This window comes from Microtus oregoni, unplaced genomic scaffold (genome assembly GCF_018167655.1).
Source record: "Microtus oregoni isolate MIOR12 unplaced genomic scaffold, Mior012 000034F_ref0000314, whole genome shotgun sequence".
In the NCBI taxonomy this organism is placed as follows: Eukaryota; Metazoa; Chordata; class Mammalia; order Rodentia; family Cricetidae; genus Microtus; species Microtus oregoni.
In genome coordinates, this window is record NW_024543093.1 from 18056299 (window position 1) to 18078734 (window position 22436).

The following is a 22436-nucleotide window of genomic DNA, read 5'->3' on the forward strand; positions in this document are numbered from 1 at the left end:
GTGGTAAAAGTGATTTCAACTTTGCCTTGCGTGTACATTCCTGAATATAAACCTTTAGAAGGATGCTTCAAGATCAGTTAAGTACAAACTTTATACTGCTGACTAGTACTGTCCTAACTTATGTGGTGGGAGGACCCATGCTCAGGCCAGTGGTCGCCAGGCTTCAAACTCTTCATTTGGAGCAGGGACTCCACGTTTTCAGTTTGTACAAAGCCTGCAAATTATGTAGACTAGTTTGCCCATGGGATTATAGAAAGTAGCAAAAGAAGAATGGAGGCGTGTGATTTACATGTCTAATTTCAATTTGCAATTAAATTTCCTGCTGACTCACAGGAGAAGTAAAAAAATAAAACCCCACTCTCCCTGATCACTAAAATTTGAGGAAGGTAAAATAGAGGCACTTAATAAAAAATTAACGTGCTTTGATTTTTTTTTCATAACTTATTTAAAAAGAGGTCAAATTAGTATTGGTTTTCAAAAATATTTTCAGACCAGAAACTAATAATGAAGTCAAATGGCAGACTGTGGGTGTCATAATCATAACCCAAGTAACACATTCTCATGCCATTTTCTGACAGGAAATGTGGCTGCCAAGAAGCATGACTCAGGCTGTATGCTGCAGCCATCTCTGCCAGTTACAAGGGCTCCTCTCTCTTCCTGTCTTCTCACAGAGACAAGGCTGGCTTCCCTCCCACAGGGTCCTGCCTCCCATCACAGGCTAAGGGAATTGCTAAATAACCTTGTTAGCACCTGGGGAAATTGATATAAATGGAAATCTATTTTTATACATATATTCTCACATACACAAGCATCAAACTTGAACATGAAGCCTTCTAAATCGGAGGAAAAGCAGGGTAATTAATGCATTCTGGATTTTGTGTTTTTAAAACATTTCCGTTAAGTTTGTTTTTGGTTTGTGACTTTTCTTTCTTTTTATGAGAATAATAATCACAATATTTAAGGTCACCTTTGAATCAAAGGCAACAGTAACTCTAAAACTCAAGAGTATCTAATTCCAAAACACTTGACTATTTTTATTATAATTTCTTTATTACTCAATGTGTAGAAAATTATGGGAAACTTTAAATTGCCTATTTTCTAGTGTAAGCTTATAAGCTAAAGAAACAGACCACAAATCTAGCCATTTAATAAAGTTTTATTGAAACACAATATAAACATTTGTCACCATATAGCTCATAGACTGCTTTTGAGAAGAGCAAAACTGAATAATTACAATAGTGACCTTATGGCTTTCCAGCTGGATAGAGTTACTCTTTGGTGAGCAGCAAATATTCCATCCCTAATCTACTAGTATACCAGATTTTTCAGAAAAAAAAAATAAATAAAAACACTTCTAGTCAGGGTTTTGCGAAAGCATTGTTAGATACAACATATTTTCTAAATGTAAATGAATAGGAAAATATGTTATGCAATCCAGAATAAATAAGAATAATTACATAACAAGAGAATACCACAAGCAATAGGAACACTTTTGAATTTTCATAATTCTGTGATGTCATGGTACTGTATCTTCTCTCTCTCTCTCTCTCTCTCTATATATATATATATATATATATATATATATATATATATATAATTTAATTATAGGTGTTACAGGCAATTTAATGGTTTTGAAATGTATAAATGTATACTCCAACTGGAGCATACAATTATTTGAAAGTATTCATATATGAATGTAGAACCAATTTGTATGTTTGGTGATACATTGTTTTTCAGAGTTTATTTATAAACTACGGAAATGTTAATATCCACTTTCACATTAATGCAATGTCTAGCCCAGATGGCTGTAGTGAAACATAACCTTCTATTAACAAAGTGGAGACTGTAGATGAATCACTTCTAGAAAATAAGTTTCATTGAGTTCTACCTGCCTGTCATCTAGGCAGGTTTTGCAGGAAGAAAATGCTCACGCTCACTAAGTGATCTCATTGGAGAAGCAGAGCACTGAGGTGTCTAGGTGGTGCTACAGAAGAGAAAGTGCACTTTGTGTTTCAGAGCCTAAGAGCATGGGAGGAATAGCCTGTTTGTATACTTAGCATCCTTGAGCTATATCACTAGAAGCTGATAGGTACCCAAAGGGTGTGAAAAGGTTTGGCAGAACTCTGCCTCGTGGCACACAAGTCTACTTTTCTTAAGAGTCCTAATATAAATGTTTGGATATGCTTGATACAGCTATATCCACCTTTCAGTTCCAGAGGCTGCTGTGAATTTCATCTGAATGGCTCTGTTGACTTCTTTGAAGGTTCCTGGCCTTTATTTTATTGTCTTCTGTTGCTTTTCAGTGCCCCTCCTCCCATGCTCACAAACCACTTTAAGAAGTTCACAAAATATTTGCCCACATGTTTTTCAATTTTAAAATATTTGAAACTAGCATCGTGTGCATCCTGCCTTACCCCATAACATGAAGTGCATGCTTGTTGAGCTCTTTGAGTCCCATGTGCTAATGTATTTTAAATTTATTTTCATAATTAGCTTTACTGTTTTAGAACCAAGTGAGTAAAAGTAGTGGATGTGAAATTTCAAGTTCCTGATTCAGATTTATTCTACTGTGCATGCCAATGTCCCTTGAAAGGTGCAACACCACATTTGAACCAAGGGTTGAGATGGTGTATGAAAAAAATCACATCTCCTTCAACATTGCTTGTAGAATGTATACAGTTTTGAGGCTGCCTATGGCTCTCACTGATACTTCTGCCCAGAGTAGGAACATCTGCTTTAAATGCATGTAGACCAGGGTGACTGCATATTTCTGATTAAGAAGAAACGGGTAAGGAGTGAGCCAAAGATTATTCCCTGATTTTTAGGTGACTGTCTTAGTTAGGGTGTGTGTGTGAAGAGACAGCATGACCACAGCCACTCTTATAAAGAAAAAAATATTTAACGGTGTGTCTTACATTTTCAGAGGTTTAGTCCGTTATCATCATGGTGCACCGTGGTGGCATGCAGAAAGGCGTGGTGTCGGAGAAGGAGCTGAATGTTCTATATTTTGACTCACAGGCAACAGGAAGTGGTCTGAACTAGGTGTACCTTGATTATAGAAGACCCCAATGTCTACCCCCACAGTGACACACTTCCTCCAACAAGCCAACACCTACTTCAACAAAGCCATAGCTCCTAATCGTGCCACTCCTTATGAGTCTATGGGGGCCAACTACATTCACACCACCACAGTGGTTTTGTTAAGTAAATCCCACAGATACCAGAGATCTGCACTTTCTTCTTACACTATGTTTGGGGCTGAGGAAAATCAGAATTTTTGATGAGGCCTCAAGGTGCAAGATAGGAGCCAGGCATCTCTTCTTTTGTGAACTTTTTAGGTTCGGTTTGCAAAATTACATCCGGAAAGAATAATTACTAGTTTAAAAACAGTGATAGAAGCCACTGCCACAGTTCTGCCCCTGGCGTTTCACATGACACAGCCCTCACTGTAAGACAAGTGAGAACAACCAGCTCATTCTTTACAGTGGTCTTTCCCCAGCCCAGTTCTGTGAACAGGTGAGAGAGTTACCTCTACCTCTACTGCAACTTAAAGAAAAGTCCCTTAAATATCTGTGATTTCCCCGCTAGCCTCCTTTTATGTGATTTGATGCACCAGAGAATCTGTGCACAACTCTGGGATATGGGATGCAGTACTTCTTGATCCTGGATGAACATTGATTATTTACAGTGAGATCTTGTGAGGCCATTAGGCTGATTAAAATGCACTTCACAGTTAGCATTTGAGTATAAAAATTAGGAAGCACAAATTGTCACTTATCAATATTGTCCTGGATTCATTGGAGTCTAATAATTTTAGCACACACAAAAATCTTTTTGAGTTTCTATCTTGTCTTCCTCCTTTCACTCTGATCAAAATTAATATATTTGAATTAATAACAGTAAGGAGCCTCTTACCCATTAGAGATACTTTCACATCTCTTCCTGGAAGGGGAGTGATGTAGAGCTGTCTGCTCCTTCCAAGAATGAAGGAATGTTGAAAGTAGCCCCAGGGGAGTTTCCCTTATAAGCATTTATGGACCATGGTCAATAGGAACAGGGAACAAACATCTAAGTAACAGAGTTAGTATGTAGCAGAGTTGGAACAACCTAGCTTTCTGCCCCTTTCCCCTGTAAAAACTATAAATCATAATGCAGTAACTCCTTTCTCCTGAGATTTGAGATTTTAAAAATCTAAGATCACACTGATTTGACAGTAAAAAAATTCTAATTTTCTCTCTCTCTGTCTTTCTGCCTCTCTGTCTCTGTCTGTCTCTGTCTCTCTCTGTCTTTCTCTCTCTCTCTCTCTCTCTCTCTCTCTCTCTCTCTCTCTCTCACACACACACACACACACACCCTTCATCCCTTCCTCTGTCTCCTTTACCTTAAGTGATGGTTAACATTAAGTTTCCTAAGGGTAAATCTTAGAGGCATCTGGAATTCATGGTATTTTTTGTAAGAACAATCCACCTGAACTAATGTATGACAAACTTAATAGTTCCATAGCTTAAATTAATAGCTTAAATTAAGATCTGATAAAGAAACAACCAACAGGTTAACAAAACTGCACATATTTTTGCTTAGTTTTCATCTTTGAAGTAGTGCAACTGGTAATGAAACCATAGCCAGTTATGGTATTCTTAGAAAAGACCACTTTATAATAGGCAAAACGTTTTAAATTTCTCTAGCCTGGAAACCTAGAACCTTGGCTTATTTCTTAAACAGCTGTGACCATGGAAATGATTCTATTCTCCTTAGTCTTCAATCTCCCCATTTGTAGATAGTTCCCGTGAGCTTCTATCCACCTTCCGTTAGTTCTGCTTCTGAAAGTCTTTGAAACAATAGCTTGGACAGGGTAATTCTAATGCTATCCTGCAAATTCTTAGCCAAGGATCCTGGGCTTCATTGTACCTCTCTCAGAATGCCTGGGAACACTTTCTGTCGAGGGAACCTTTTAATGGAGATGGAAGATCTCAAATCTTTCTTACTTCCATTTCCTATTGCCTTTGAAACTTAGAATTCACTACATCTTTCTAGATCTTAGTCCATTTTTATTGATTTTTAATGCTGTCTGTTGCTTGGATACTAGGTCACACTAAAAACAAATGACGAAATTGCTTATAAATCTAAATTTATAGAAAATGTTAGTTTCTAAATGAATGGGAGAGATCAGTCAGTGAGCCCTCCCATTATGGATAGGGATTGAGAAGACAGGAAGCTAAGTTTTAGTGAATTGCTGATTACAGGAAATATTTGTCCCTTATTGGTAGAGCCTCTACACTGTGCCATTAGTAGCATCAATTTAAGATTCCCTGAGAGGCCAGTGTGCTGTTCAAAAATGGGCCTACACACAGGATGTAGAGGTTGTCCTGACAATGCAATCATTCTGTAGGAGAAACTCAAAACAATCCAAAGAAAATCTTATCCCCTTAAACTTCAGCTAGCAACAGGGGGCAACCAGGAAGTCAGGATGCTAGCAGAGGGTCTCATTGCTGGCAAGCACCATAATGTAAGTGGATATACGCTCACTTTGAGTAGACCAGATGGAGGAAAGCACTCACCACTTTCTAAGCCATGCAGCCCTGGGAACAGTGATGTTACCTTTGTAGGAATTCAATTCCATAGCGACAAGTTGATAATAATGCAGAGACGGAATAAAGCATCTGCTACACAGCATGCACTCTCTGGTCTCATCTCCATAGCAGCAAATCAAGGGCCTGCAAACAGAATTCTTGGCTCACAGCACAGTGCGCTTTCCATTACATTTCATGTTAAGTGAGCACCCCAGTTGGGAAATGAGGCTATCAAGTGCATTTTTAAGAGCCTTGTCTTCTAAAATCAATCTGTTCACATTTTTAATAATGCAAGAAAGAAGTCTGAAGTTGGCCCACAGAGAGTTCTGTGCACCAAAGGTTTATTTTTAATTGGATTTTGTGTCTGTTGTTATGGAAATGGTGGTTTTGGAGATGAAGCATTATGATTTTACTGCAAGATCAAGCCCAGAGTGGGGGATGAGAATGAGCTCATCTTTGTGCTTCTTTTTCTTGACAAAACACATTTAAAATTAAAAGAACAGGAGCAAAGCTACTTCAGAAGCATATGTTTCCAAGAAAAAATATCCTCTCATAAAAATAGATTTAAAATGATATATTCTCTTCTCAAAGATCAAAACTAAGGGTGACCCAGGTTGCCAGCAGGACACAAAGCTACGGTGACACTGTTAACCACTCCTGTCTTCTCTGCTGAAGCTATAAAGAGCTCCTTTGGTCTGGGATTGGCTTGCACCATTTGCACTCACAGTGTTTGCAGACGCTGAACTCCCAGCTTCCACTAGTTGTTGAGTGATCAATTGCTTAGAACTTCTTTCTCCAGAATAGTTTCTATTCATGGACCAGGATGTGTCATCAGACCCCATTAGAGAAAACCAAGAGGTGCTTCCTTCATGATGGCTGGCACTGTTTAACGAATTGAGGCAATTCCCTTGAAAAACTTAGCTTATATTTTTGCCTCGTCTTAAGCTCCAGAGAGCATCCAGGAAGGCAAGACTTAACATGAATACCCAGTAGCCCCATTAAGAAGAGAGAGGAGGCTGTATGACTAGTCTGTGGCTGTCACAGCTAGTGGTGAGCTTGTGTAAACAGGCTACTAAAAATTTCTACCCTTAGTTCCTTGACTTTTTCTCTTCTTTCTTTCCTTCTTTAAAGATATTTATTTCGCATTTATTTGTGCTCTGAAGATCTTTACTGTTAACTGATTTAACTGTAGAATTTGCAAATGGAAGCTGGTAAAACATTTCTGACCCTCTCTAGCAATAGGAAAAATCAGGAAAGCAAATAAAGCCAGGTCCACCACAGTATTAACATATCTGCAAATTATGAGACTTTAATAATGGCTTAAAATAATATGTGTTTATAATTATATTCTTCCAAATGAATCATTGTATTATTAAATGCTTTTATTGAAATCATCATATTAATGATTTTATTAAAATTGCAATTATGTAAACATGTTCCTTTTGTTTTAAAGTTAAAGACGGATATAGTCCCATATGACTATATTAGTAATTTTCATTAAACATGTTTCCAAAATAATGTCTATTCTAAATCCATTTAAATTCCTTGTATACATACTTTGGAAGTTCCTTTTTCACTTCACTGTATTATTTACCTCCTTTCTTTTGGCCTTTATTTGTTGACCCTGTTACTTAGCATCACCTTTTCCCTCTTGGCTTTTAGTTATCTGTACATTCTCTATTTTGGCCTACTTCTTACAAGTTACTAATATTCTGATATATTTAGAAACATCTCCATCATACATATAGATTTGCAACTTGTCAGCTAGTTATTGGAAGGTTTTTTTTTGTTTGTTTGTTTTGTTTTGTTTTTTAAAGAGATAGTTTTTAGATTGAACTGTCCATGTATTTCAGAGGCTGATGAACTTACGGACTTGGTGAGTCTTGGAGATACACAATTTAGGATCTGAAAAACAGCATTGTACTGCAGTACCAAGAGATTGTCACCAGGGTGCTGTGGTCTCCTTTCTGTTACCATCTGAAAATGTGTCCTAATGTCAAATAGAAGTCTCAGAAATTAGATATATGATAAAACCCTTCACTATTAAATATCAGATATTTCCTTTAAAAGAAGAACATGCAAACTTTGGAAGGCTTCCAGTGGTATATTGAATGTGCCTATTTATGACAGCAGGTTAATTCTCTAGTCTTATCAATGCAACAGGATAAAAATTCTTAAATTGTCATACCTGAGTGTCTGTTAACTTGTCATTTTCCTTGCTTGCTATGACTATTACGCTTGAAAATTGTCCCTCTCTCTCTTTTCTCTTTTCTCTCTTACTCAATCTCTCTCTCTCTCTCTCTCTCTCTCTCTCTCTCCTCTCTCACCTTTTTCTTCCTTCTCACTCCCCGACTCTCTTTTTCACTCTCCTCTCACTTTCTTTAAGGTTCATATTCTTATCTGATTCTGATTGTCCATAATGACTGTTTGGCATATTCTACAGGCAAAGGTCCTGAGACCCTTTTTGCCGGCTATAACCTCAATGATAATGAATGGCACACGGTGCGTGTGGTTCGTCGGGGAAAAAGTTTAAAACTAACAGTGGATGATCAACAAGCCATGACAGGTAAAAATCTCCTGCCTCTAATACTTTTTCTTTCTTTCCTTTCTTTTGCCTTCATGTCCCTGCCCTCTATTTTGTTGATTTCCCTTTTCTCTTTTTCCTTTCTCCTTGATTGATCTGCATTCACAAGTTTATATATTTTACAATAATTTTTAATTACTCATCTTAAATAATTTTATGCTCAAATTATTGCAGATTACTCTCAAGTTGGTTTCTACAATCTTGTGACAGGTTTTCACACATGTTTTATTTGTTTGTTTTATTTCTTCTAACTTTTTTTCAGAAAATGATATTCAGGCACCACTTTAATCTGCTTATATTCACCAGCAGAATTATTTATTTAATTTGCATTTAGTGAGGGATAATGTTTTGAATTTTACTTTAAATTAAAATATAAACAACATAGTATCCCCCTTCTCCCTCCAACTCTTTCTATGGCTCCTACAAAGCCTAAAATTTATACTATCTTTTTCTTAAACTATTATTGTGATATACATGATAAATATCATGGTATATATATATATATGTTTATTTAGTGATGTGTGTATACATATGAATGATACGTACATATGTGAATGTCACATGCATGTATAAACGTAAATTTACTGAGTTTATTAAACTTTGCTTGTATGTATATGTTTTTAGTGTTAACCATTTGGCATTGGATCACTAGTTAGGGGGCTAATTCCTGGAGAAGATTAATTTTCTCTAAGCAATTGTTAATTGTTTGTAGCACTTCACCTGGTCGTAGGACCCCACTGAGAACAGGAACATCTACACTGGGTTCATTGTTTAGGTCTTATTTAGGCCCTTTATTGTTGTAATTTTATGCAGCTTCCATATTATATCTAGAAGACACAACTTCACAGCCAACTTCCTGGTTTTCTGGTTCTTTTAATCCCCTTACCCACTTTTGCAATGTTCCCAAGCCTATGTATATGTGGTATATGATAAAATGTGTTCAGCATTATAATCTTCTCAGCAGGTACAGACTGGAAATCTCTACATATGTGTATCTGTATGCATATATTCATAAATAAAGATGCATGCATATATACTAGTTGCATGTCCCCACAAATATAAACATAGACACGTGTTAGAATACATGAGTTCATGTTGTTATGTTTATGCCTACAGCATTGTCTCCTGATTTCCCTCATATTACATTACCAGACATTTTCTTTTATGATTAGAATTCTAACTACCAATTATTTATTTGTTCAATATGATAATGCATCTAAAATACTTTCAGAATCTATTTATCATTATAATCAATAAATAATTTAGATCATTTGCTTCTTTCCTCCTGCCAGCCTTCATTCTTTTCTTGTTATTACATACATTCATCTTTTTATGGTTACACTAAACTTGTGCGGATTTTGTCAAATATAATGGTAGCAGAATTTGGACAATTTTATTCATACAATTCACAGGTGCACCTCATCTTGAGCAATGAAGACAGGAATGTAAGTAAAGAGATCCAAGGTGGGGGGCTGGAGAGATGGCTCAGCTGTTAAGAGCATTGCCTGCTCTTCCAATGGTCCTGAGTTCAATTCCCAGCAACCACATGGTGGCTCACAACCATCTGTAATGGGGTCTGGTGCCCTCCTCTGGCCTGCAGGCATACACACAGACAGAATATTGTATACATAAATAATAAATAAATATTTAAAAAAAGAGATCCAAGCCGGGCGGTGGTGGCGCACGCCTTTAATCCCAGCACTTGGGAGGCAGAGGCAGGCGGATCTCTGTGAGTTCGAGACCAGCCTGGTCTACAAGAGCTAGTTCCAGGACAGGCTTCAAAACCACAGAGAAACCCTGTCTCAAAAAACCAAAGAGAGAGAGAGAGAGAGAGAGAGAGAGAGAGAGAGAGAGAGATCCAAGGAAAGAGAGTCTCTAGATTTTAAATAGAAAGGGGTTGCACAAATTTTGGGGTACCCTTTAAATGAGAGTCAGTATTTTTCATTTCATTACATTGTGTGTTTGTTGATATGTGCCCTCACTGAACATGAGCTTGTCCTGTATGCACTTACTCAAATCTGTAAGACAAACCTCATCATATTCCTTCTTGACATCATTCCCATGTCATTAGTAAATCCTGTGAATTGTATCAATAAAAATGTCCAAATTCCGCTTCCATTATATTTGACAAAATCCCACAAGTTTATTGTAGCCAATAAAGATGAATGTGTGCATGCACATACATATACACACACATGCACACACACACAATCATATCTTCTTCCTATTTAAAACCCCTATTATACGATAATCAGTTACGATGCACTGTGAATGACATGGCCTTTAGTACTCTTCTAATTTTGTATGAACCACAAACCCCACCTGCTCATAGTTTTAACTCAATCAGTACCCAAATACTGCATTCCTCTATCTCCTTTGTATGGTGTCCAACCCTCGATTCATCTTCTATGAGATTTAATATGGCTTTCTGTTTTGCAATTCTTTACATTTTTAGATTAAATTTTACCTCAGTCTGTGTTTACTAATACAGTGTCCCAGTCATAAAATTCATAGCATGTCTCAGAATTTTGTTCTTGTACATCTAATTAGGTGTCCACATCTTTTTAATATGCCGTTCCTCCAATAGACAATAAATTTTCTGAGGACAGGGATGTATGTGGGCATCTCAGCACTTTTCCCACTTCCTTAAATAGCATTTGAAATATGTATTGACTATTCAGTAACTTTGAAGTGAATTAACAAGAGTACACAAATCTGTCTTAGTGTTTTTAGACCTGGTTAGCCTCTAGCTCATGGAGATCCACCAGCCTCTGCCACCTGACTTAGTGATTTTGTTTGTTTGTTTTATTGTTGTTGTTCTACACAGAAACTAATACAGCTAAGAGCAAGGTAAGAATTAAAATTTTAATTGAAAATTCAACATAGATACTGAAATTTCTACAGAAACAAAATATCCAGGGAACATTCTGAGGCTTTTGTTTCATCTTGATTATTTGAAAAACTGATGACAACCCCACTCTGATTTCCTAATTCTAAATTCATTCATTCAGTCTCTGGAAACTGACTATGGATTTTCTAGACATAAAAACTTTTTCTATAAAAGCTTTAGAAAATAATTTTTCAAAGTTCTTATTGTTTTCCTTTTATTCAATGCTGGTGCATATACAACATTGTATACTACTGATTGAGGATAAACATGAATTCAGAGTGGAAATACCTCTAAAGCCAATGTCAGTCAGTGTGTTCTTAGTGGGTGACTGCTTTACTTGGTCCCCTTAGACTAAATGTGTCTCTCAATACTGCCTATCCAACTTTGGGGTCTTTTGAAATTGGGCCAAGTATTTTCTTGTAAGATGGTTGCTCCCACACTGTCACTACCTCCTTGTTGTTGGGGTTTCTGTCCTACCCAGTCCCTGCATTTGTTAAGTCCCAAAGAAAATCACACAGAGGTCTACATTAGTTATAAACTGCTTGGCACATTATCTCAGGCTTCCTATTAATTCTTATAACATATATTAACCCATTATTCTAGTATATTTTAGCCACATGGCTCAGTACCTTTTTCAGCAGGGCAGGTCACATCTCGTTTCTTCTGTGTCTAGGCAGGACACAGAATTCTCCTGTTTTCATTGACCTGCGTCTACTTCCTGTCTAGTCCTGCCTATATTTCCTGCCTGGCTACTGGCCAATCAGCGTTTATTTAAAACATAATTGACAGAAATCAGAATTGTCCCACACCACCTCCTTGTAATTTATGATATCCATAAACATCATTTTCAGAAAGAAAAAATTATTTTTTTCACTGAACATTTCCATCTTTCTGAATTAAATGTCCTTCCCTTCTTTGTAGCTTCCAAGTCCTTAGCAACATGAGATATTAATTTTGTTCAGAATAGTTTTCACATTTTTTGCCAATAGAGCTTTCAACAAGAAACACAGCAACTTTAGAATTGGAGTCACCTAACTTAAGAAAGGCTTTTTAATATTGTGAAAAATTAATAAATGTCAACATCAATATCTTTTCATATTCTGTATCCTATATAGCTTATTAATTGAGTGCTGCTAATATCTCTAGAGCTTTACTTTTGAAAATTAATAAAGATTGATTTTTGTTGTTACCAAAGAATTAAAACTTCAACAGAACAGTATTGAGGTCATTGAACAAAAATTGAGGAGCAAAAACAAAATAATGTTATATGAAAAACCAGAATTGCTAAGAAGGTAATAGTAATTTACTTCAGTAACATAACCAGAGACTATGTATGTAGTATATGGATGAAAAGATAGCCACCCTTAGTAAAGTGTGTATTTGCTTTTCAGTGTATAGAGCAGAAGTCAAATTAAACCATTGACTAAAAAGAAAACATAAAAAAGATAACAGATGAGCCATCTTAGAGAAAAGAGGCTTCTCAGAGATTAAAAATTAAACAGAACACAATTCAGGGGACTTCTTTTGTACTAATGACAATTAGCCATTAAAGTCAATTGATAACATAAATATTTTGTCTTATATAACCAAATATTCCTTTTATATTTTATGTATAGCAATGTTTTATGATACTACTTAGCATCTTTGCTGCTTTTATTAACCAAATGGAAGCTTCTCAAAGTGTTGGTGAGAGCCCACATAGGTAGTTTCAGTATTCATTATGCCTAGAAATATGTTCATTGCATTTTCTTAGGGGTGATTCTGAGTTTGGCCCTAATTAATGATTTCATTAATGTTATGGATGATAGCATAGGATGAGCTTAATAAATTTTCCAATTATGCCAAATTAGATAGGGAAATTAGCCAAGAACTTGGTTGGAAGAACTCGATTTCAGTTTAAGTGACCTTTTTGAGTTGTAGCAGAAAATGAGGCGTACAGTTTAATTGAGAATAAGAGGCCGGGAGTGAGCCACAAGTGAGGATTAGCATTCATGGATGCTGTGGTTTGCCATTTAGGAAGCAAGTCCTTATCTTTCTGTTTAATTCCAAAGTTACAGGAAGATAGAATCATTACTCTAAAGGTAATACGGTATTAACGGTATTTGACATAGTCATGCGGTGAGACGGGAAGAGAGGTGGGGCTTATGAGGATTTGTCCCTGAATGAAGCTGCAATCACACATCCCACTAGGATATTTGAGACACAGAATCTCCTAGATTCGTGGCACTTGTATCCTCCACAGACTGAATGTGCTTTGAATTAATGCATTTTGCTTAAATGGCTATTTCTGAGGAAGGATGTGAGGAAAATGGTATAGGTCACAGATAATCTCTACAGTAATAGGAAGACTGCTCTAAGGGGTGAATCTGGATATTCACACAAGGAAGGGAAAGTAAAAAGACTCTTTTTAATTTCAAACACATTTTAATTGTTCATTATTACAAAACATTCATAGCTCTTTCCTATTTATACACGGAATAGAACAATATATAAAAATTATTTTTTCTGAAAGAAAATAAAGAGAAACATTACATAACTACAAAGCTAAAATGTGTAGGTTGCTAATGGATGTGCAGTCATCTAGATTCATTGCTCTTCCTGACCCCTCTTACCTTCTTTTCTCCCCCTCTTCTTTTCCATTCCTTCCTTTCTTTTACTTTTCATGAAATTGATAAATGCTGATGAGTATTTATTGTGTACAACAAGACACAGTTTTCCATGTGTCTTAGGCTGGTACAGAACTTAACGATGTAGGTCAAGCTGGCCTCTAAATCATAATCCCCTTCCCTTAACCCCTCAAGTCCTGACAGGACAGAAGAACATCACCACACCTAGGTGGGAGGAGAAGTTTTATTACAGCTAAAATTCACATGGGAATTAAAACCTGGCCTAAGAAATTTTATTATATATGAACTCCTTACCCTTAAACCATACCCAGATATTCTTACTGTAAGCTACCTATCAAGTAAAAAAAATATTTTAAAAATGTTATTACAGTCAAAATTTGTAGTGTCCTGTGGAAGTCTTTCAGATGCACAATATACCAATGTGTTATCTTTTCTTTTAGGCCAAATGGCAGGTGACCACACAAGACTGGAGTTTCATAACATAGAGACGGGTATCATCACAGAACGACGTTATCTTTCTTCTGTTCCCTCAAACTTCATTGGACACCTGCAAAGCCTCACGTTTAATGGGATGGCATACATTGACTTATGCAAAAATGGTGATATAGATTACTGTGAGCTCAATGCCAGGTTTGGCTTCAGGAACATCATTGCAGATCCCGTCACCTTCAAGACCAAATCGAGCTATGTTGCCTTAGCTACATTGCAAGCCTACACTTCTATGCATCTATTTTTCCAGTTCAAGACCACATCCCTGGATGGACTAATTCTGTATAACAGTGGGGATGGAAACGACTTTATTGTGGTTGAATTAGTTAAAGGGTATGTACATGTCAGTTCAATGAAAAGAGAAAAAACTGTGTAAGGTGAACTTCAATATCCAAAAGTCTATATGAAACTCAATTTGTTATCTTAATATGGTGGAAGACAGGAGGGGGAAGACAAATGGCTTAGTTGCTCAATGCCTTTAAGAAAGAGACATCTTCTGTGCATCTGAAACAGTGCAGTTTCATGTGTATACAAGTATACGTGTAAGTGAAGATCAGATCTAGTTCATGGTAGGGTTCCTGTGACCCCCATACTCCAAATGTGGAGTTCCTGAGTTTTGACAATGCAATAGGCTACTTTGTGCTAAATTAAATAGCTAATTTAGTTTATCGGATTAGTTCTTTAATGAAATTCTAATTAATTCAAGCTTAGTTCTGTGATGAAAGATAGTTCTGTTCAGAAAGAATGATGAGTTAGTGAAATATTTTGATAATATCATAACAAATGGACACATTTCCATTCATTTGGACATTCATTCACCCTAGGTGAATATTATTGTACATTTAATATAGACTGGATAATATGCCAGGTAACACACATAACATACAGAAAAGCATGTATGTTTCCCTTTCCGTCCTGTGTACATCTTAGATTCCTCCCAGCCTTGGAGCACACATACATACCAACATACAGCATTACTAAGTCCAGGTGAATATGAAAATTCAACAGAAAAACATTGTAAGCAGTTTCCTGGGATGATCATGCACATATTTTCAGGGGTTTTGGTGGAACAAAAAGACAAGTGGAACAGGACGTGTGCATTAGAACTTCGGGTTGACACATGAGAACCCATCTCCCCTAACAAGAATTGCTAGGTCCTTGTGATTGACCAAATGACTTGATGCCAGAAATGGGGAGCCCAGAACAGAGGGTGATCCTTTCTGCTTTCAGTTTCACATGCAGGCCGCTCCATCTTAAGGTTTTAGAAGGAGGAATCCACTCGAAAGTGCCCTTTTATAATGTCTTGTTTATCATCATGGCTTATTCAGCAAGCAATGACTCTTCCCTCTCTTTCATTTTCTTTCTAGGTACTTACATTATGTGTTTGACTTGGGAAATGGTGCTAACCTCATCAAAGGGAGCTCAAATAAACCACTCAATGACAATCAGTGGCACAATGTGATGATTTCAAGGGACACCAGCAATCTCCACACTGTAAAAATTGACACGAAAATTACAACGCAAATCACTGCAGGAGCCAGAAACTTAGACCTTAAGAGTAAGTATTGGCTAAATCACAGTATACAGCTCCTGTACTCTGTTCATGAGTGACAACCCCTTTGACTGACAGGGTACAGGTCAGGCCTTCACAGTGCACAGCATCTGCCCACGAGTGACAAAACCCTTTGACAGGGTACAGGCACAGGCCTTCACAGTGTACAGCATCTGCCCATGAGTGACAAAACCCTTTGACAGGGTACAGGCACAGGCCTTCACAGTGTACAGCATCTGCCCATGAGTAACAAACCCTTTGATAGGGTACAGGCACAGGCCTTCACAGTGTACAGCATTTGCCCATGAGTAACAAACCCTTTGACAGGGTACAGGCACAGGCCTTCACAGTGTACAGCATCTGCCCACGAGTGACAAACCCTTTGATAGGAAACAGGCCCAGGTCTTCTGCAAAGGCTGACAGGAATGCTGGTTTTTTGCACATGATTAATAATACAACACACGAGTCTCTGTTCTCCTTTAGTGTGGCATGAACATATGTATTTTTAATAACAGTTCAAAAATGCAACACCTAAGAATGCATGCATGATTAAAATTTAAAGGATGAGAAAAAATGTGCTCGTAATCTTGATATTGTTAAGAAAGGTAGGCACCTGCAAGTCTTCAGTCTCAGTGGCTTTCTATCAGTTTGGAGTTAATGGAACCAGATGTATACTGAGCTTCTCTTTAGTCCCCCCCCCCCCCCGCCTTCGTTACATTCCCTAGATGCTTTCAGACCTTTCTACCAACAGCTATGAGCCTGGCTTGTCCTTCATGATCAGTAGTGAGTTTTATTTTTCTTCACCACCTCCATGATATACACAGGCTCACACATACACGTATTTATATACATGTACATACACACATGATCTTGCTATCTGTCTATCTATCTATCATCTATCTACCTCCCTATCTATATTTATCTATCTGCCATCTCTCTATCATTTATCTGTCTGTCTGTCTGTCTCTTACACACACACACACGCACACACACACACACACACACACGAATGTTGCCTTAACAGGCTGTTCAGAAAGTCTTAGCTGACATTTTCTTACTTTACTGAGTCTTAATTTTTATGCTTAGAAGACATGCCAGTAATAAAGAGACAATGATATTAGATCCGATTTGGATGGGTCTTTGTGATTCACTGAGAACTATAGCTTTATATTTCATCATAATGATCAGGACAAAAGGCACTGGAGAAGGTTCCATTAGCTTTTCATTCTGAGTAGAAGAGAGCTGAGGCTTGAATGTCTCAACCAGGGATGGAGCAGCTCCTAGAGGAAAGATAAGCAAACCCAGAGCTAAGCTCATGCTGACTTCCTCCTGCTCTGCCCTGGTGCATGACAAAGCCCCTCAGGTAGCGTTTCAGGCGTATTTTGCTTTAAAAGACTGCTGGTTCATAATCATGAGATCTCTCCCTTTGATTTAGGAAGTAAATACACGGAGAGTTATAGAACTGGCAGGGGAAAATCCAACAGCAGTCTTTCTAGAGGAAAAAAAAAGTGCAGCTCCTAAGCAAGGTGAAAGAAGAAAGTGTTTTATTTTGCATAATTGTCGAACATATTTACAGTGCTGGTTCTTTATTTGTCACATAGAAAATATGTGACAATCGTTGTCTCCCTTGTTTCCCAGTGAGCCCCTGTTAACTTCCAAGATACCCCATTTGCTTCAGATCTAATAGCTTTGTTGACACCAAACCAGAAATGTAGAGAAATACACCTTAGCGAGCTCCACTGCTTCTCTGTCTTGTCTGTGACAAAAGTCTCCCTAATCTTTGGTTTCTGTTCAGGGGATGCCCTCCTTTTGCACGGTGGACCCAGGTGGCCATTGTCAAGGAAATGAGGAGATTGTGAAGGGCACTGGCCAGGCCACCATGCAGAATAAACAATGCCTTGTTTATGTCAGAGAGACCTCAGGGCACATAGGTGACTATGACTAGAGACCTCAGAGGCCATGTCATAAATTCAAATGACTAGGAGCATGCAGTCCACCGTGGTTTGAAGCATTCAATGCTCATAGCCCAGTTTGTGAATGAAATCCAGGGCTGTGTCTCTGTGGATGTTTGGGACACCATCTCCTAAAAGATATTACTTGATTCTTAATCATTGAGATGGATGTAAGCAGAATAGGAGGTTGTCGTGGGGTTCTTCTGATGGGTGTGTGTGCCATAAAGGTAGCTTTACAAATCTTAGATATGTTTTCTTAAAAGGTCTACTGCATTTTAATACTGATTATAAGAAAAGCATTTACCATAATTAAGGAAAAATACTGAAAATGTGAATCACAGTCTGATATTGGGAATAAATTCATGGTCTTTTGTTTTGGTCTTTGTTTTTTTGATACAGTGTTTCACTGTGTAACAGCCCAAGCTGTCCAGGAACTCAGTTTATAGTCGTATTTTAAAAAAACAAAAACTTGCTGGGTAGTGGTGGTGGTGCAAGCCTTTAATGCCAGCACTAGGAAGGCAAAGGCAGACAGATCTTTGTGAGTTCCAGGCCAGCCTGGTGCTGCTGGTCTATAAGACAGCCAAGGCTACACAGAGAAAATCTGTCTCAAAATAGAAACAAAACAAAACAAAACAAAAACAACAAAAAGTCAGTTTAAATTAGAGGTTAATGTCCCAGATGGATAATTAGTTTTGTATGTGTTCGCTTCAGTCTGTCTGTGCACGCATACATGCATGCATGTGGGGCAGGCGGTGCTGGACTGGACCCTAACGAGGATCGTGGGTGTCTTGCCCTGTCCTTCACTATCATATCCCATTGAGCTCGAGCCTCTCACTGGATGAGGAAGTCGCAGCCACACTCCTGTATCGGCCCTGTGTCTCAGCCTTGGATAACAGGCACACGCATGGTCGGAAAGGCTTTTTGTGTGGACTCAGGGATACTGCATGTCTCATGCTTATGTACGAAGCACTTTCTTACAGACCCATCTCTTCAGCTTATGCAAATGAGGTTCTTTATCAACAAATTCTGTGAAGCTGCTGTGTTTTCAGACCTTTCCAGGTCACAAAAATTAGTCCCTAAAATTAGGCTGAGGTTTCCACTTGTGAGTGGCTGTGTGACTTTTAATTGGAACAATAACCCCCAAGAATCCCAAGGAGAGAGAGTGCGGTGTAAGACGTCATCTCCCTTGCACTCCCACCTTCGCTCTGCAGGACGGCAGTGCCAGCTAGATGTTATTTACCGAGCACTGACCCTCTGCTAGGGGTGATGAGCAGATGTGAGAGAGGGTGACAGGGTCCCGCCATGAAAAATTACCATCCCAAGAAGCACACTGTGTCTGAGCACTCATGCAGAGCACATAGCAGGGAGGAGAGCAATGGCGCCACATGTGGGCACTGAAACTGAGGAGAGCTGGAAGACTTATTGATGAAGCCATGTTTAAGGGATGCTTGAAAAGCACCACCAAAGACTGCTCCTTCCCTGGATGTGAGACCTGCCTGACTTGATGCCCTGAACAGACCATGCAAGCAGTCATGTAGAATGGCGCCGCTAGAGGCTGCAAGAGGCAGGAAATCCCCTTATCTAAGTCGGTGGTTTTCGCTAACAGTCACCTCTGATAATTAAACCTATTCTGATGTACACACACCCTCTTCCAAACATCTTTCGTTTTCCAAGCGAGACCAGTCTGCTTACAGCACACGCCTGTGGTAGTTCGTGAAGTCCATATCCTTCCCAGTGTAACTCACCGGGGAAGCCCCGGAAACAAGCGGTGTGCGCTTAGAGGTCCTCACTACGTATTGTGCACTAGTATCCTGAAAGAAGGCACCGTTTATGTTAAACAAACTTTAGCTTACCTTTTAAATTTTTTGAGTGGAGGTCGGTGCCTTCCGAAGTCACCGGGCTGAATTAGATTTTTGACACTTAAGGTTCCTCTACCCGACAGACACACCAGAGGGCAGCATAGGGCCACGTACTGTGTTCCATGATGTTGGGGGGTGGGTGATTAACTCGCTCCGTTTGCGCTGGGAAACAGAATCGCTTTGTTTCCAGAACTTAAAATTCCATATTTAACCTGCACAGTAAAGTTCGCTTTTGTCCGTGGCTGTGTTTCATCTTGTAGATGTGAAGATGTGAAACCCAAACCTCTCTCTTCCCCACCTCAGTGGAAATAGTCACAAACAAGCCTCAATCTAAGGCTCCTCCGTGCTAATGACCATGTTCAAATGATCTTTTCTGACACTACCCACGTTTCGCGGGTGATGCAGTTTGGTTTTCATCTTTATTCCCAGTTGCTGATGTCTGTTCCCTTTGGTTATAAAGCAAGCTGCAACACGCAAAGAAAGGCTCCGCCTTCATTTGCTCTGGGCTAATTCCATAGTCCGACTCTATTCATTCTGGAAGGCTAGAGCCCCGGCCTCTTTAGTGAGATAATGCAAAACCTTCTTGTGCATCTCTTGTCCTAAAAGTGTATGGAAAAGAGCTGATAGATTTAAATGAGGTTATTGTATGTAATCTTTATGAGTGTCCGGGAATTCGAATTGAGGTCAGACTTGCTTATTCGCTTATCTAGTTCAAGAGTAAAAATAGAAAAGACGAATAGTTTTGGGACTCCATCTGCCATAGATGCCCTTCTTTAAATATTAAATCATCCGTCAGCAAGTGGAGGCACATTTGAATTTGATTGGGGCCATCATGCATCTGGGTGCGTAGCAGAGAGTGCCCTCACGTGGCCACTTAGTAAAATTACACCGAGTCATTCTTGGACCGTATCTAGGTCTGCAGGTGGTGAACTCTTTCTCCCTTCCTCCTCCTTTATCCTCTCTCAGGAATCCCAAAGTATTTCATTCTCGAGGGTGTCCCTTTCTTTCCCTCCTCATCTCTTTTAAACATTTTCTGTATCTCCATTCAAATCTCCGCTTGAAGGTAGCTAATTGCCTGCTGTTGTTTCCTGAGCCCAAGCCACTTAAAGACCCCCAACAGGAAACATCCAGGACTTTGCCTTCCAACAGGTTCTGTCTCTAAGGAAAGATATGCATACATCCAACGCTACTTTCCTTTGTAACTCAAACGACCTTTTACCCACTGGCCCTCACACTCTGGGCCGGAATACAAGGCACGTCTTCCTGTTTTCTGCCTTTTCACGTTATATTTTGAAAAGCATTTACCAAGGGAAATTACTTCCAAAGCTCTGACCGTGATCAAACATGTCTGAGCTTTGTTGGCTTCCGGTAGCCGGTTTGTCTTGCGAGATTTATTTGCTTAAATAGAGAATGTTCAGAGAATAATTTGACTTCGAATGTAGCCTTGGAGCCGCTGTGACATCGGCAGTGGAAGAAATGCCAAACCACTCTCTTAGTATCTTGTTTATAACCTAGTGAAATACTAACACTTTCTCAGTTTGTGGGAGGTTATTTTAAGGGTCCATTTGAAAGTTAGAGAGAGAAGAAACCTTTTCAGTGGCTAACGAGGCCTCTCAGAGGGTAGGGCATTTATTCTAATTGCTACAGAAGTATCTCCTTGAGACCCCGGTGTCCCTGGCACCTGCTCCCTCTTCCCTAGTCCCTAAGACTTTATCTTAGGAACACACTCCGTACTATCATCATGCCTCTGAGATCCTGTCTGCTGGTACCCCCCCCCAAAAGGTCTCATTGCTGGCAGTGGTTCAGCTTTAGTATTCTCCTCCTTTGTCTCACTTCCCAGTGAGCGGACCTGTCACCATGGGCTCCAGAATGCAGCAGGTGTTTTCCCAGCTGCAGGGACTACATTAACTTCTTTACAAATTGGCAATAAATACCCAATTAGATTTCCATGGCATGCAACGTGAACCTACTGAGAAGGCTGTTGTGTTCCTAAGATTCTCTGCATCTCAGAAGGGAGCAGAGCGTTTTGCTGGTGGAGAAGCATGTTGAACATCATACAGAAGCTGGGGAGTTGAAAATAAAAGTGTTTAGCAGGACAGTGGAGTAAGCAGCACAGATTAATAATATTTTAGCTTCAGTGCTGATGATAGGTGAAGCTCAATGGGGTAAGGAGCCTTTTTGGAGTCAAGCACCACAGCTCAGAACAGAGACAATAAGGCTGTGAGTTTGTCAAAGTGATACTTGACATTTTCGTTATTCCTTTCCCACACAAGTGTTACAGCTTGGTTATTTAAAAGACAATTAGAGATGTGAAACCATTGTTTCTCTTTGATGACTCTGTTGAATTCCCAGGCTTTGTAGAAATCAGCCCAAGTCTATTCTCTTGACTATAAAACCACTGACAGCTTTTTTAATCCACTCACACCTCTCAGAGGACATCCTTGCCTTGACATGCATCGTCCCCTATGGCCTCCTGTCTAACATTCACCGTGAGCATTCTTCTGTCCATGTTTGAGTTTCAAGACAGATACCACTATAACTTAAGTGTCTATCCTGCTCCAAGAACTCGGCGTTGTTTAAATCCACCATCCTTTACACTCTCAGCTTGGAATTGTTGCTGCATTAAACAGAGTTATCCTACATTAGCTTATTCAATATTTCTCAACTCTGTGACTTCCCTTCCCATCTCTGGGAACACAGGAACTTGAGTGTCACCAACTGCCCAGAGAGAACTGACTTACCTGGCCATGTGTCCAGTTAGTATGTTCTCCAGATCCAGCCTTCTTCTTCCTGATTCACCACTGTAGAACAATCAAGGTTTTATTTATTTTATGTGTATGAAGCACATTGATATATGCACACTACAGGCATGACTCCTACATACATAGGACAGAAAGTCAGGTCGCAATGTCA

General features: G+C 38.9%; 1 protein-coding gene across 25 annotated transcripts in view; it reads left to right on the forward strand.

Annotated features, from left to right (window-relative positions):
• The window catches only part of Nrxn1 (neurexin 1), a 1082053-nt gene that overhangs the window by 491730 nt on the left and 567887 nt on the right, over window positions 1-22436 (forward strand). For all 25 annotated transcript variants that reach the window (XM_041630237.1, XM_041630235.1, XM_041630239.1 and 22 more), the window contains 3 exons: window positions 8014-8136; window positions 14112-14493; window positions 15528-15718. In XM_041630237.1, coding sequence (XP_041486171.1) covers window positions 8014-8136; window positions 14112-14493; window positions 15528-15718 — 696 coding nt within the window. The remainder of the gene's footprint in view (window positions 1-8013; window positions 8137-14111; window positions 14494-15527; window positions 15719-22436) is intronic.